The sequence below is a fragment of the Glycine soja genome, chromosome 16, assembly GCF_004193775.1.
Source record: "Glycine soja cultivar W05 chromosome 16, ASM419377v2, whole genome shotgun sequence".
Classification (NCBI taxonomy): Eukaryota; Viridiplantae; Streptophyta; class Magnoliopsida; order Fabales; family Fabaceae; genus Glycine; species Glycine soja.
Window position 1 is genome coordinate 19,734,337 of NC_041017.1, and position 14,657 is coordinate 19,748,993.

Sequence of the window (14,657 nt, forward strand, 5' to 3'; positions counted from 1 at the left end):
AATATGTCACAAATGCATTTATCACATAAAATGATATTTAAGTATATATAACAAATAATTTGATCAATTATGTATAATTAGACATATATTTACAAAAATAATATATTAATCTATTATGTTACCTAACAAATAAAGAATATAAGTAAAATTATGTATATATTAATTATTTCAATATATAAATTTTAGCACAATAAAATAAAAAAATGCATACATATAAGCATGTTAAACCTGTATTTTCGCTAGTATTTAATAAAATGCATTTAATGTTAGTCCATCAATGTCTTCTATCAAGATCCTTTTAGAACAATGATCAGTTAGACTCATTTAAAAAAAAATAATTTGATAATTATTTTTATATTTAAATAAAATAAGTCAATGAGTGCTCTAAAAATTTTTGTTTTTATTTTTCACAAATTTTCTATAAGAGTGTGTCTTACTCACAACCTGATGGACTTTAAATATAAACATTTACTGGAATTCAAACCATAATTAACCAAAATGTGAAGGTATACTTCTCGTTATATTGAATATTTTTAATAATAATATTCAATAAAATATATTTAATGTTCGTCAACCGGTGGCTTCTAACCAGTGCCAGTGCCCGTAGAAAAATTATTAGTTGAATTAATCTAAAAAAATATATATATCATTTTTTATATTTTTATTAAAAATAGGTCAATGAGTGTTCTAAAAATGATTTTTATTTTTCACAAATTTTCTATATGAGTTTGTCTGACTCGCAACAGGGTTGGACTTTGAATGTAAATGTTTACTCCAATGAAATTCAAATCATAATTAACCAATTTGATGAACTCTTTTCGTTAGATTGAATTTTTTCAATAATAATATTTGATAAAATACATTTAATGTTCGTCAACCATTGCTTTAGAACAAATTTTAGTTGGATTCATTTAAAAAAATAATTTTATATACTAATAAAAATAGGTCAATGAGAGTGCTAAAAAAATAATTCTTAAGGAGTACATATTTCCTCTCTGTTTAATGCCTTGAAAAGTGTAGACGAGTGCTCTAAAATGTGTTAATCCTGGTCATTCTTTTAGTCCTCCTCCCAAACAAGCACGTAGGAGAGAGAGACTATGACATGAGCAACCTTCCAAGTTTAACTGAGAGGCAAGGCTTAAGTGAGTTATCATTAATCCATTTTCTGCGATTTTCTCGAGAAAAGTGCGTCCATTTCCAATTCCAAATGTACGTCACTCGCTTGGCCATCTTTCATAGTAGTAGTAATTTTTGCACCATTCCCACCATCATTTTCTGTTGCTCTTCTTTTTGGCACACACACTCCTGAGAGGAGAGTTCAGTTTCGGTTCTATTAATTGTGATGATGGATTCTGTTCTCCCCGATACTTCCACTAATGCCATTGCCTCTTCTACACCCACTTCACACCCTCATTCCCAACCCTCACTCCCACAAACCCTCTTAGTCCCCAAACCCGAACCCTTCTGGGATACCCACATCGAAACCTCCGACGAACTCGACCTCTACTCCGAGTTCAATCGCGTCACTGAGCTCTTTCACTTCGCCTTCGGAGCCACCAACGTTGTCGACCCTTTCGGAGCCACCAATGTTGCATGCCCCGAACAGACTCCGCTGGTTCCTGTTCCTCAGGAGCTCGATTCAGCGGCCCAGCCCGACCCGAATTCGCCCTCCGAGGACGTCTTGCGAGCGATCGTTCCGGTACCGCCGGAGCAGCAGGACGGCGCGGTGGCCACCGCCACCGTGCCGAGGCGGAAGCAGAGCCGGCAGAAGGAGCTGGTGAGAGTGATGGATCTGTCTCCGAGGGACGAGGCTCATTTGCGCGAGACCGTGAGGAGGACAAGGCTCATATACGACTCGCTGCGAGTGTTGACCTCCGTGGAGGAGGAGAAGCGAGTCGCCTCAGTGGCAGCGGCGGCGGTGGCAGCAGCAGCAGCAGTGACAACACTAGAGGGCTGTCTGCCGGTGGATGGCTCCACCGGCAAGTTGCGGCGTCTCCGGGGAGACCTGCGGGCTGCCAGCCTGATGAGAGAGCGTGGACTGTGGCTGAACCGTGACAAGAGGATCGTCGGGGCGATCCCCGGAATTATGGTTGGGGATTTGTTCCTTTTTCGGATGGAGTTGTGTGTGGTTGGATTGCACGGTCAGATACAGGCTGGAATAGATTTTCTTCCTGCAAGCATGAGTTCCACTGGAGAACCTATTGCTACCAGTGTCATTGTTTCTGGTGGCTATGAGGATGACATGGATGATGGTGAGGTTATAGTTTACACTGGCCATGGAGGGCAGGAGAAGAATTCCTCCAGGCAGATCTCTCATCAGAAGTTGGAGTCAGGGAACCTTGCATTGGAGAGGAGTATGCATTATGGTGTTGAGGTAAGGGTTATCCGTGGGATGAAGTATGAGGGGAGTGCTGCTGGGTCTGGTAAGGTGTATGTGTATGATGGGGTGTATAGGATTGTTGATTGCTGGTTTGATGTGGGGAGGTCGGGTTTTGGGGTTTATAAGTTTAAGCTTTGGAGGATTGAGGGGCAGGCTAAGATGGGTAGTGCTATTTTGAAGGAAGCTAGGAATGTTAGGAGGAGTGAGCTGGATTTGAATCCCACATCTGCTGATATGGCTAACAGGAAGGAGAATGTTGCAGTTCGGCTTTTTAATGACTTTGATGATGATCGGGGTCCTCTTTGCTATGAATATCTTGTGAGGACTTGTTTTCCGAAGTTTGTGTTTCATCAGAGTGGGAAAGCTACTGGCTGTGACTGTGTGGATGGTTGTGGTGATGGATGCTTTTGTGCTATGAAAAATGGGGGTGAGTTTCCTTACACTCTGCAGGGGCATCTTGTGAGAGGGAAGCCTTTGATTTTTGAATGTGGCCCATTTTGCTCCTGTCCTCCTCATTGTCGCAATCGTGTTGCGCAGAAGGGGCTGAAATATAGGTTGGAAGTGTTTAGGTCTAAGCAGACATCTTGGGGAGTAAGGTCCTTGGACCTTATTCAAGCTGGTTCTTTTATCTGTGAGTTTGCAGGGGTTGTTTTGACCAGGGAGCAAGCTCAACTCTTAACAATGAATGGTGATTCATTGATATATCCTAATCGGTTTTCGGAAAGGTGGGCAGAATGGGGGGATTTGTCTCAGATATACCCGGATTATGTGCGTCCATTGTATCCGTCAATTCCTCCTCTAGATTTTTCTCTGGATGTGTCAACAATGAGGAATGTTGCTTGCTATATGAGCCATAGTTCAACTCCAAATGTCTTGGTTCAGTTTGTTCTGCATGATCACAACAATTTGATGTTCCCACACCTTATGCTATTTGCCATGGAAAACATCCCTCCCATGAGAGAGCTCAGCCTTGATTATGGTGTAGCTGATGAGTGGACAGGCAAACTCTCTATATGTAACTGAATGGTCCATGCACTTCTTGAGTTTTAGGCATGGTTTTGTGAGGTAAAGCCTAGTTCTATCATTCTACTTTGTTGCTTTTACAACTATCTTCCTTTTGTTTACATCTTACTTTTGTCTGGTACTCTGCGCTGTCTCCAATGTAAACTCTGTTTACCATATACCATAATGAGTTATAGACATAAAACTATTGTGATATTTCAGAAGTTCATGCATGCTTTGGACAATGAAAAAATGTTGTAATTAGGTTGATCAATGATTGACTTCCTGTGTTTGAATATTTTATTGGCGGATGGCAGAGCGTGGAGGAAAGCCAAAAATCCGCCACATATATATGCCAGATGGCATAGCAACAAATGGCAGAAGCCATTGTGGACCAAATATATATATATACTAGCAAAACAGTAGATATAAATAAAAATACTAAAAAGACAGCAGATATAAATACTTAAAAACAGTACATATAAACAAAAAAAAAAAACTAAAAAAAGTAGATATAAGAGTAAATATAAATGAAAAACTAAATTCAATAGCAGTTGCTGGAAATAGCAGTCGTTGGAGGAAGGAAGATAAAACAAATAAAAAAATCAAAACAAAAATGTAATTGAAAAAAACAGAGAAGATGTGACATACCGGAGATGGCAGTTGTCAGAGCCGAACAAGGTCACCAGTGAAGTTGCTGCTGGCGTATAAGTCACCATTGGAGGGAGAGGTTGTGAAGCAGCACACGAGAGAGAAGTAGAAAACTCAGAGAACATAGGTCTCTGTCGTGGGTTCTCTTTAGGGTTTAAAACCCTTAACTTTCAATTGGGTCAGGTTGGGCTACATGACCATTTCCCATTTTATTTTGTTTTTTTAATAAAAAAAACTCACTTTTTCAATTAGTACCAAATTCTTATTGTTTTTTCAAAAGTGTCAGATTTAGCAAAATTACAATTTACAAGACTTCCATACATAATGAGCTGGTTAATGTTATTAGGCATGGTTGTTATAAATGTTTAATGCATAATTGTTTCAAAAAATTAGACTTTTTAAAAGAATATATAGAACATCTGATCAAATTGGGACTACCTGAAGTACAGCTTGAACTTGCCTTCAAGATACATTGGGATTAATTTCTATAACCTAGACCCATTGAAATTAATTTTGGATTTGGTGCGGTCAGTGAGATGGGACAATTCATGAACACACCTAATGTGGGACTTAAGTCCCATTTTTCAAAAGTGTCTCACCATGTTCTGCAGTCTTGGTACCCCACACAAGCTGGTTGCGCACTAGTCCTTTGACTAATCTATGACAAACACTGCAATGCCAACATCACTACCCATGTTACTCATTCACAACTAAGAAACATGGTGGAAAGCTCTAATATTAATTGATAAGAACCTTGGGAGAGTCACACAACCAAAGCTAGCCATTATAGTTGGAGAGTCCAAGGACTTATAAACCCCACAGGCCCACACAATGGTTTCAGACTGTGTATCACATCAATTGGTATAGCCACCATATTGCAGTTGCGACAGTGTCCACAACTGCATCACACTGCAATCAGCACAAGTAAAATGGCCACATTGGGCCCCAACAGGCCACATGTTTAATAGTCCTCCATTTAGTTTCTCATTCTTCCTATTTATTTTGTAGATTTATTGGGAAACTTGAAGGGTTAAATAATAGTAAAAATTCTAATGAGTTGATGATGAGGGAGAGGTGGAATTTGGATATCTATAGCTCTCTTAGATAATTAAGATTTCAAAACGTATAAAACTACTATTTTGATTTTCTAATTCATTATTTCTGTTAGATTCAATAATTTGATGCTTCAAGGGAACCATTTGTCTTTTGACGCTATTTTTTTCTTTTAGCTTTGCCAATTTTGGTTATTACTAAATTGATATGGCCACCTTAATTTTAATTATATTGACTTTTGGATTTTTTAAATTTGATTTGACTATTTTTTTAATTTTCACGTTATTGTGCTATTTATTAAGTATTAATATGATACTGTTTTTATTAAAAAAAGTATATATAATAATGTTATAAAACTTGTTATTATTACTTTTGTAGCTATATTTTCTTTTTATAATATAAAATTGACATGTCAATAAATAATGTTGTATTGGCTTGAGATTGAAATACATAACCATAAATGTACAATAGGGGAAAAGTTGGTATGTTTTTTAGTATCGGTTGAGGTAGAAGGATGACATCTAAGCAAATATGTCAACAAGATGAAAACAATTATAAGTAAACTATGACATGACAGCATATTAGCTTGCAGTTCAGAAATTACAATTAAAAATAGATAGATCTTTGAACTTGAACTTAGGGCATTACTCAGCTCCACAAAATTGGCTTGTAAGGTAAGGATTTCCCAAACTCTATAAACTCTATTTAAGTCATATTTCTAGTTGATGAGAGACTAAATACACCCCCTTCAGCGTTGCAATTAAGGCAGCCCAAAGAAGCCACAACTAAGGTGGGTTACTGTTACTACAATTAAGGCAACTTTCCAACACTCCTCCTCAACTACACAAAACAGCTTGTAAGGTGAGGATTACCCAAGCTTATAAGTTCTCTTTATGCCATATCTCTGGTCAATATTTGACTAAACACATAGTTAAGGGCTTAAGGAAGCTTTCTAACAATAGATTCCCCGCTGCAAAATACGGTGTTGTTTTGAGGGAAAAAATGGAATTTGCAAAAACCTAACTATAGCATTGCTGTGGTTGTGATAGTAGCTGTTACAAGATTCATAGTGACTCATGACTGCTCTGCATGACCATAGCACTCTATTGATAATAACTACTGAAGTAGTCATTCATATTATACACAAGACCTTTTTACTGTTTTAACGAGAATATGTTTTTATGGGCAAAGGACACCAATTTATTGTCTGGTTATTGGGCTTTATGGATCAAGTACTTAGGTTGCTGAGGTTTGCAATTCATAATCTGTGTTATGATCTGGTGCTCTTTGGAGTTACTGAAATGAGGGCAAAACACTTTTGTTTGTTTCACTATTTTCCTTTTTTGTTTTTATATCTTGATATGTTTTTTAGTTGCCACATGACTAGTAAGAAACTTTTTAATGTCTAATGAGAGTTTAAATTGTCTTCTACTTTGTGCTTGGCATAGTAGTATATTCTTAAATATATGCTTTTGATCAGTGTTGTTAAAATCACGATCTAGATTGTAAGATTGCATGATCTTTATAATCCTTCTACCCTGTCCCGATCTGGATCGTACCTGAAATTGCAAGTAGGTAAGATTGTTTGAGTTTGTCTATCCTGAAATTGGAGACTTTTGGGTTGGGTTGTGCGATCTGGTTTGCATACACCCATAATTTTAGCCCATTTTCCCCCTAAATTGTGACTTTTGCCCAAAACAAACCCCATCTCTCGGTCAAGCCCTTCACATCTGTGCCCTAGCCCTTTGCAGGTCACAGCATCTCGTTCTGAACTGCTGTTCATCTACACTGTCTCTCGCACATCTGCCTTGCTGTCTTGAACTGGCCTTCCCCATCTCTCTCGACCCTCTTTTCTGTCATGCTGATTCCCTGCAGGCCTTTGCACATATCCCCCATCTCTGGTGCTGGTTTAGTGTTTTGGTTTGGTTTATAATCACTGGAAAATGGCTTCTGCTGGGAAGTTGATAGTGGACTGAGGCTGGTGATTATTTGTGACTAATTATGAACTGTTTTATGCTTATAAAATTTCAGTTTTAAGTATGCTTTAATGTTGTTATTTGTAGTTTCTTTTCCCTATTTTCTATGTGTTTATGTCTCTTTCTCTCTCTCTCTCTCTCTCTCTCTCTCTCTCTCTCTCTCTCTCTCTATATATATATATATATATATATAATATATATATATATATATATTATTATATTTTGGTAACATCTTACAATCCTAAGTTTTATTATCTTGTGACCCCCCTCCCAATTCTAAGTAGGATCATATTCTTGACAACTTGGTTTTGATATTCATTTGCAGACTTAAACCGTGATTTCTGAAGGTTTCAACCTCACCAAATTTCTTGGAACTGCGGAAGTGCTTACTATATGAACTTTTTTTGTCAAGGTAGTGAAAATAGTGTAATAGCTGTTGTATTTTCCTGCTTTTGTCTAACTCTTTTAGGCAAAGTGCATAGCATTTTGATCTGTGGCGATGAAGATCAGGAAGTGGAGTTCTACAAGTGCTTAATCTTGAACACTTCTGTAATTGTTCTCTAATTTGCTGATGTTGGGCTCTTTTTTTGGCAAAGTATCTCACCACCTTTTCTCTAAGCAAGTAGCTCGGATTTATTAAATTTTCTGTTGTCATTGTATATAATATAGAATTCAAGTCAAAAGCTTGTACAGGGATTATGTTAGTGGCTAGCAACGATGAATAGAATGTAGCTTTTTAGTTGGTTTACAAGCAAATGAGTAGACATATTATTAACCTGAGCTCATGCTATCCAAATTTACCAAAGGCATGTTTTTTGCCTACTGAATTTGCTGAAGATATGTAGTTGATATATATATATATATAATATTTTTTTATACTGACAGTTAAGTTTTATTGACCTACACGGGGCTTCAAAAAACCCCATATTAGCTTGAAGTGGGTTCAAACCGGAACTTTAACTATCTTCACCTGCCATTGTCAAGGCAACTGCTTGGGTCATTCACCATTTATGTTGGGACACCGTGTAGCCACCGTGTAGTTTTCATAAGGTATTTTCGTTTATAAATAGTAGCATTCATTTTTCATTTTTGTAATGCCTTTTTCTTTTTCTGCGAAATCTCAGTCCCTTAGTGTAAGTTGCTTTCGTTAGGGTCATCTTTGAAGTGTGTGTTCTCTAGTGGTGTACGTGCGTTGTTGAGGAGTATACGATGAAGTTTGGTCGTTATTCGTTGTCGGAGAATATGAGGTATGTGAATTTTTTTTAGAAACATATGGATTGACAATCCATAGGGTTTAATTTTTTTAAAAATTGTTATTAAAATTTTGTGAATTATATATATAATTTATTTTATAGTGTAATTTTTTTTTTGTAATAGTTTTAGCAATTTTAGAAATTTTGATTTGGTGATATTATTTTATAGTGGTATAAAAAATGTATTTAGTAATTAGATTGCTTAAAAGTTAATTTACTAATTAATTTAAAATAATTTAGTAATTCGATTGGTAAAAGTAATATTAGATTGCTAACAAAAATTTGTGTATACATTTAACTGAATTATGTATTTACATGTTTAACTGAATTATGTATTGTAATGTTTATTACAATAATTAATAATTAAAAAAATTGGTATTTTATTTAATGATGTATTTATTAGATTTATATGATATTTTAATGAATTATGTAGTAAAAATGTAGTCTGTGGTTATATGATATACAATACATTTTTATTTTATTTTTGTATAGAGCTACATGTATAATTTTTTGAAGTTGTATTTTTTGTCATTGAATTTGTTAAATGTTCTATTAAGATGAACAAAGAACAATTGATGTATATTAATATCATGTTTGAAGAAGTTGATATGAATGTTAAAAATAAGGAAGATGTTGACGTGAAAGTAGAACATGTCGATTGCTCTGATGCCTGTAATACTTTTTTATGTATTTGTCTAATTTGTTGTTGGTATAATAATTATATTACATAGTTGTTTATTGATGTCAGAACTTTTTTGAAGCTGTGATAATGAGGTAAGACACCAATACTAGTGAAAGGAGTAGTGAGTATAAATAAGTCTAAGAAAAATGATTTCGTAAGAACATGCATTGGCAGTAGAAAATGTGGATGCACGTTTAAGTTGCGTACGAAGTTAGTTTTGGGAGGAGAAAGATGGATGGTGAAGTTAATTTGTGGGGTTCACAATCACGAAATAGCAAAGACATTAGTTGGACATCCATATGCGGGTCGACTCACAAAGGATGAGAAGATTGTTGTTGCTGATATGACGAAGTCCATGGTAAAGCCAAGAAATATTCTCTTGACATTGAAGGAGCACAATGTCAACAATTATACAATAATCAAACAAATTTACAATGTCAGACATGCTTACTATTCTCCCATAAGAGGAAGTAACACCGAAATGCAACAACTCATGATGTTGCTTGATGGAGATTAATATATTCACTGACATAGAATGAAGTATGATAATGTTGTCCGTGACTTATTCTGAAGTCATCCTGATGCAGTAAAGTTAACCAATTCTTGTAATTTGTTTTTTTTTTATTAACAGTACCTACAAAACTAATAGGTATAAACTGTCGTTGCTTGATATAGTTGGTGTTACACCAACAAGAATGACATTTTTTGGTGCTTTTGCTTATTTGAAAGGAGAATGTCTTAATAATGTTATTTGGACTCTACAGTAGTTTCAGGGTCTTTTCATGAGTTGATGCACTCCCCGAGGTTATTCTCACTGATAGAGATTTGTCTTTAATGAATGCAGTGAAAATTATATTTCTGGATGTTACGAAATTGTTGTGTCGGTTCCACATTGACAAGAATGTGAAGGGAAAGTGCAAAACTCTAGTCGCTTAAAAGAATGCATGAGATTATGTGATGGAGGCTTGGAGGAGTTTGGTGTTGGATCGAGTGGCCTCAGAATAATTAAGAAGGGGGGGTTGAATTAATTATTCCTAAACCTTCACCAATTAAAAAATTACTCTTTTAAGGCTTTTACTAAATTGTTAAGAGAATGAGGAGTAGAAGAGAAACTTAACAGAAAGTAAAAACGGAAATTAAATGCACACCGAAAAGTAAAAGAGTAGGGAAGAAGGAAACAAACACACAAGAGTTTTTATACTGGTTCGGCAACAACCCGTGCCTACATCCAGTTCCCAAGTGACCTGCGGTCCTTGAGATTTCTTTCAACCTTGTAAAAATCCATTTACAAGCAAAGATCCACAAGGGATGTACCCTCCCTTGTTCTCTTTGAACCTAGTGGATGAACCCTCCACTAGAACTGATCCACAAGAGATGTACCCTCTCTTGTTCTCAGTCAAACCCAAGTAGATGTACCCTCTACTTGTACCACAAAGGATGTACCCTCCAATGTGTTGAGACAAAGATCTCAGGCGGTTAAACCTTTGATACTTTGTGAATGGGGATACAAAAGAATTCTCAGGCGGTTAGTCCTTTAAACACTTTTGTATTAGGGAAAGGGAATAATCAAAAGAATTCTCAGACCGTGTCATTTTGAATTCTTTGACAAGGGAGAAGGGAGACACAAAAGAATTCAGGCGGTTAGTCCTTTGTTCTTTTGGAAAAGGGAGAAAAGAGACACAAAAAGAATTCAGGCGGTTAGTCCTTGGCGAATTCTTTTTGGCAAAGGGAGAAGAGAATGAAAAGATGAATAGCACAAGTTTTCAAGGTTTAGAAAACCAGAAAACTTCAGAAAGCTTTTGGTACAAAAGAAGAAGAAGAAGAACTTCAAAGAGATTTCAAGGCTTGTAAATGATTGATTGGAAAAGCAAAAGTATTCAAGATTGTTGTTAGAAAGATTGATTCAAAATGCAAAACAAAGCCTTGCTTTTATAGACTCTTCATGTCTGGTCAAGAAGGTCATTCAGAAGAGTTATAACTTTTAGAAAAAACTTAAAATCCATTTGAAAAAGTCAAAACCTTTTTGAAGAGTTACATTTTTTGATTTTTCAGAAACAGTCACTGGTAATCGATTACCAAATAAGTGTAATCGATTACACAAAGCTTTTGAGTGAAACAATGTGACTCTTCATTTTTAAATTTGAATTTCAACGTTCAAGGACACTGGTAATCGATTACCAAAACATTGTAATCGATTACAGCCTTTTGAAAATATTTGGATCGTTGTAAATTCAATTTGAAAACTTTTTCAAACTCATTTTGCTACTGGTAATCGATTACAACAATATGGTAATCGATTACCAGAGAGTAAAAACTCTTTGGTAAAGGTTTTGTCAAAAACTCATGTGCTATTCAAAGTTTTGAAAAAAACTTTTTTAATACTTATCTTGATTGAGTCTTTTCTTCATTCTTGAATCTTGAGTCTTGAATCTTGATCTTGATTCTTGAGATCTTGAATCTTGAATCTTGATTCTTGATTGTAGACTTTCTTCTTGAGTCTTGAATCCTTCTTGATTCTTGAACTCTTGACTTGTTCTTGATTCACTTGAGTTGTTCTTTGATCTTTTGAGCTTTTTGTTCATCATCTTTTGTTGTCATCATTGTTATCATCAAAACACCTTTGAATCATTGTTGATTCATCATGAAGCTTTGCTTCCACATTTGGTTGACTGTCCATGTGAAAGTTCTTTTGATGAGTACCATAAAAACATTGAAATGTTTGTAAACTATGTGTGTCAAACATGGGTGATTCCGCACAAAGAGAAATTTGTGAAAGCATAGACCAACAAAGTGATGCATTTAGGAAACACAACCACTAACAAGTATGAATATTGTTTTTTGTTTGTGTTAATTTTTTTAAGTGTTGACTTAAATGAAAATGTTGCGGTTGTTTATATGTTGTTGTATATTTCATTTGTAGGGTTGAGAGTGCTCATTGGTCATTAAAGAGATTCCTACAAAACTCTCTTGGTGACATATGCAGTGTTTGGGAAGCAATGAACAACATGATGATACTTCAACACACCCAAATTAAAGCATAGTCCTCTTCAAGGCATAATATTGAGATCTCTTTTTGAATTGGAATAATTTCGGCAACGAATCATGAAATCTTTGTGATCTTTTCTATCGAATAAATGGGTAATCTGTTTCGAAATCGTCCGTCTTGTACCTTCCCCGAGGAGTATATGCTTCAACAAGAATCACACAGGGGTAGATTTGATACAATCAAAACCTCTGGTAAAATACCCACCTGTAACCTAGCGGACAGATATCTATATAGATATAGATAGATAATATAACCTCTGAATAATTCAAATCGAACCAATTGGATGTCCGACTCGGGCCTATATGACATGACCAATCTTTTGAGACAAGCACACACGTGATTGGACATATGTTTAAAGTTACCTTGTACAAAAAAACTACTTGGCATGGTATCAAGGTACGCTTTAAATGAAATTGTTGTTGAGTATGAACATGTACCTTATGCAGGCAAAAATCTTTCATGTTGTGGATGTGCCATGAGGAGTATCCACGGTCTTCCATGTGCATGTGAGTTGTTTAAATATGTTGTTGGCTCTATACCACTAGAGACAATCCACATTTTTTGACGAAGACTTAATTTTTCATATCAAGGGTTATGTGAGGCACATGTGACCATAAATAAGGAGATGAAAATCATTTCGAAACGCTTTGAGCAGCTCAATGTTTCTGACAAAGTACATTTGAAGACAAAGTTGCGAGAAATTGTTTATCCTGATCTGAACTCCATGTGTCCTCCTCCAGAAAAGGTGAAGACCAAAGGTGCTTCAAAAAACCACTGACCAAACAACAAAAGTCAACAGAACATGATTCGTCTTATTGAGAGTATATTGATGCGTTACATTATGTGCAAAATAATAATTCTTCAGTGAAACGTAATGCATCATCATCTGAGGAACTAATATAGAGACAGAATATTCCATTGTTGAATCAATTTCATATGTGCATCTAGGATTCTATTGAAAACATTATTAATATCAAAGTGGATGGTAACCGTGGTTATCGGGCAATAGCTGCCTTATTAGGTATGGGTGAGAAACATGGTCATTGGTGCGCAGCCATCTTCATAAAGAACTAATAAGCTAGTCAGAAGAATATATCAACCTGCTTGGTGGCATAGAGAGATTTGAGGAATTAAAGTGTTCCCTACTTGTTAACGGATTATCTATGGTGCGTAAGTTCAATGTTATGTCACTTTTTCTTAAAATAACATTTAAGTAATAGTTATTTATTGTCTTTTACATATAGGTTACCATGGATGAATATTATGGATATGAGATGTCATTGTTTCACGATACAACGTGATTGTTGTTTTTCTTTCACGACAACGAAACATGACATTTTTTCCTCTTAGAAGTCAGTCGCCACCAGATTTTCCTGTGCATCGCGAAATATGCATTGGTCATGTGTATGAAAATCATTTTTTATAGCTAATTGCATAATTATGATGTTAGTAGAAGTGGTGACAATGTAGTTAGTTATCATACATTGAATCTGTTTGTTGTTATGTAACAGGTTTTTATACGAGACCATTGGCATTGTTGAGGAACACACATTGTCATTATCAGACAAAGCAATGACCCACCTCGTACACAAGTAGAATGCAGTGTTATACAAATTTGTCTTGGTTGAAAATCGAATTTTTTGATTTAGGTGAACAAAGAACATAAAATATGTTATTTCCACTGACGTTTTTGTGTAAATAACTATTTTGTTGACATTTATGTAAATAATAATTTATTTCCAGTCATTATTTTTAAAAGTTAGGAAATAATTAAGTACTTTGAAAATAATAAAGATACGATTTCATTAGCTAATTGACACAAATTTAAACATTACATTAACTTCAACATAGTCGAAACAAACAGAAAATGCATCAAAAACTACAATTAACTAATACTAATTTTGCATTGAATCATGTTGTGACTGAAACATGTCATCTTCCATTTTGATTACCGGTTTACTAAAAACAGCTAAAATTTCTATTGAGCTAAATTATTTCCAGTAGTTAGATTGTACTAAGACCTTTAGCACGTCACCGTCAGTTTTCAGTTCAATAATTTCAAATTTGATTACTTTGTTTGAATACTCAGAATGACCTGGTTGTCGAAAAATAATTGTCTTACCATTTGTGATTCATGAATACCATAAGGAGGAATCCCTTGAGGTGCAATGTGTTTGATCACATCCTTTAGCCCATCGATGGTACATCCTAAAAGAATGTCAAATCTTTTTGAATTTTTTCCTATGAACGAGTAACCCACAAAGTCGTGTTGGCGTGGCATGTTCCACATCCCGTTATAATATAATAGGGCATCATGCGTATGGGTCATAATGGCTTGAAGTAAGTTTAATATATCATCCGGTGTTCTACCAATGGTGCATAATAACTCAATCAGGCCAACACACGAGTATTGATCATTACACATTAACATTGTGTTAGTAAATTTCATCCAAATATTGATCGTCGGTTAGTTGAAGGGTATTGTGCATTCTGCTTTTTAGCGTTTCAAAACCATAATCGTTAGGTACTCGAATGAGTATCAGAGTGGAACTTTGGAAATAAACACCAGATTCATTGTGAATAATCGATCCATTCGAAAAAATAAAAGCTAATC

The 14,657-nt window shown here is 35.4% G+C and overlaps 1 protein-coding gene across 1 annotated transcript; it reads left to right on the forward strand.

Annotated features, from left to right (window-relative positions):
• The first annotated feature begins 1,029 nt into the window (after nt 1–1,029).
• Nucleotides 1,030–7,898, forward strand: LOC114391223 (histone-lysine N-methyltransferase family member SUVH9-like). The gene is made up of 2 exons (XM_028352275.1): nt 1,030–3,445; nt 7,388–7,898. The coding sequence occupies exon 1, from the start codon at nt 1,343–1,345 to the stop codon at nt 3,401–3,403; it is 2,061 nt and encodes a 686-aa protein (XP_028208076.1). The 5' UTR covers nt 1,030–1,342; the 3' UTR covers nt 3,404–3,445; nt 7,388–7,898.
• Nucleotides 7,899–14,657: the final 6,759 nt, after the last annotated feature.

Excerpts from the sequence above, each read along its gene's own strand:
- LOC114391223 (XM_028352275.1), top strand. The coding sequence starts at position 1,343 with ATGATGGATTCTGTTCTCCCCGATACTTCCACTAATGCCATTGCCTCT.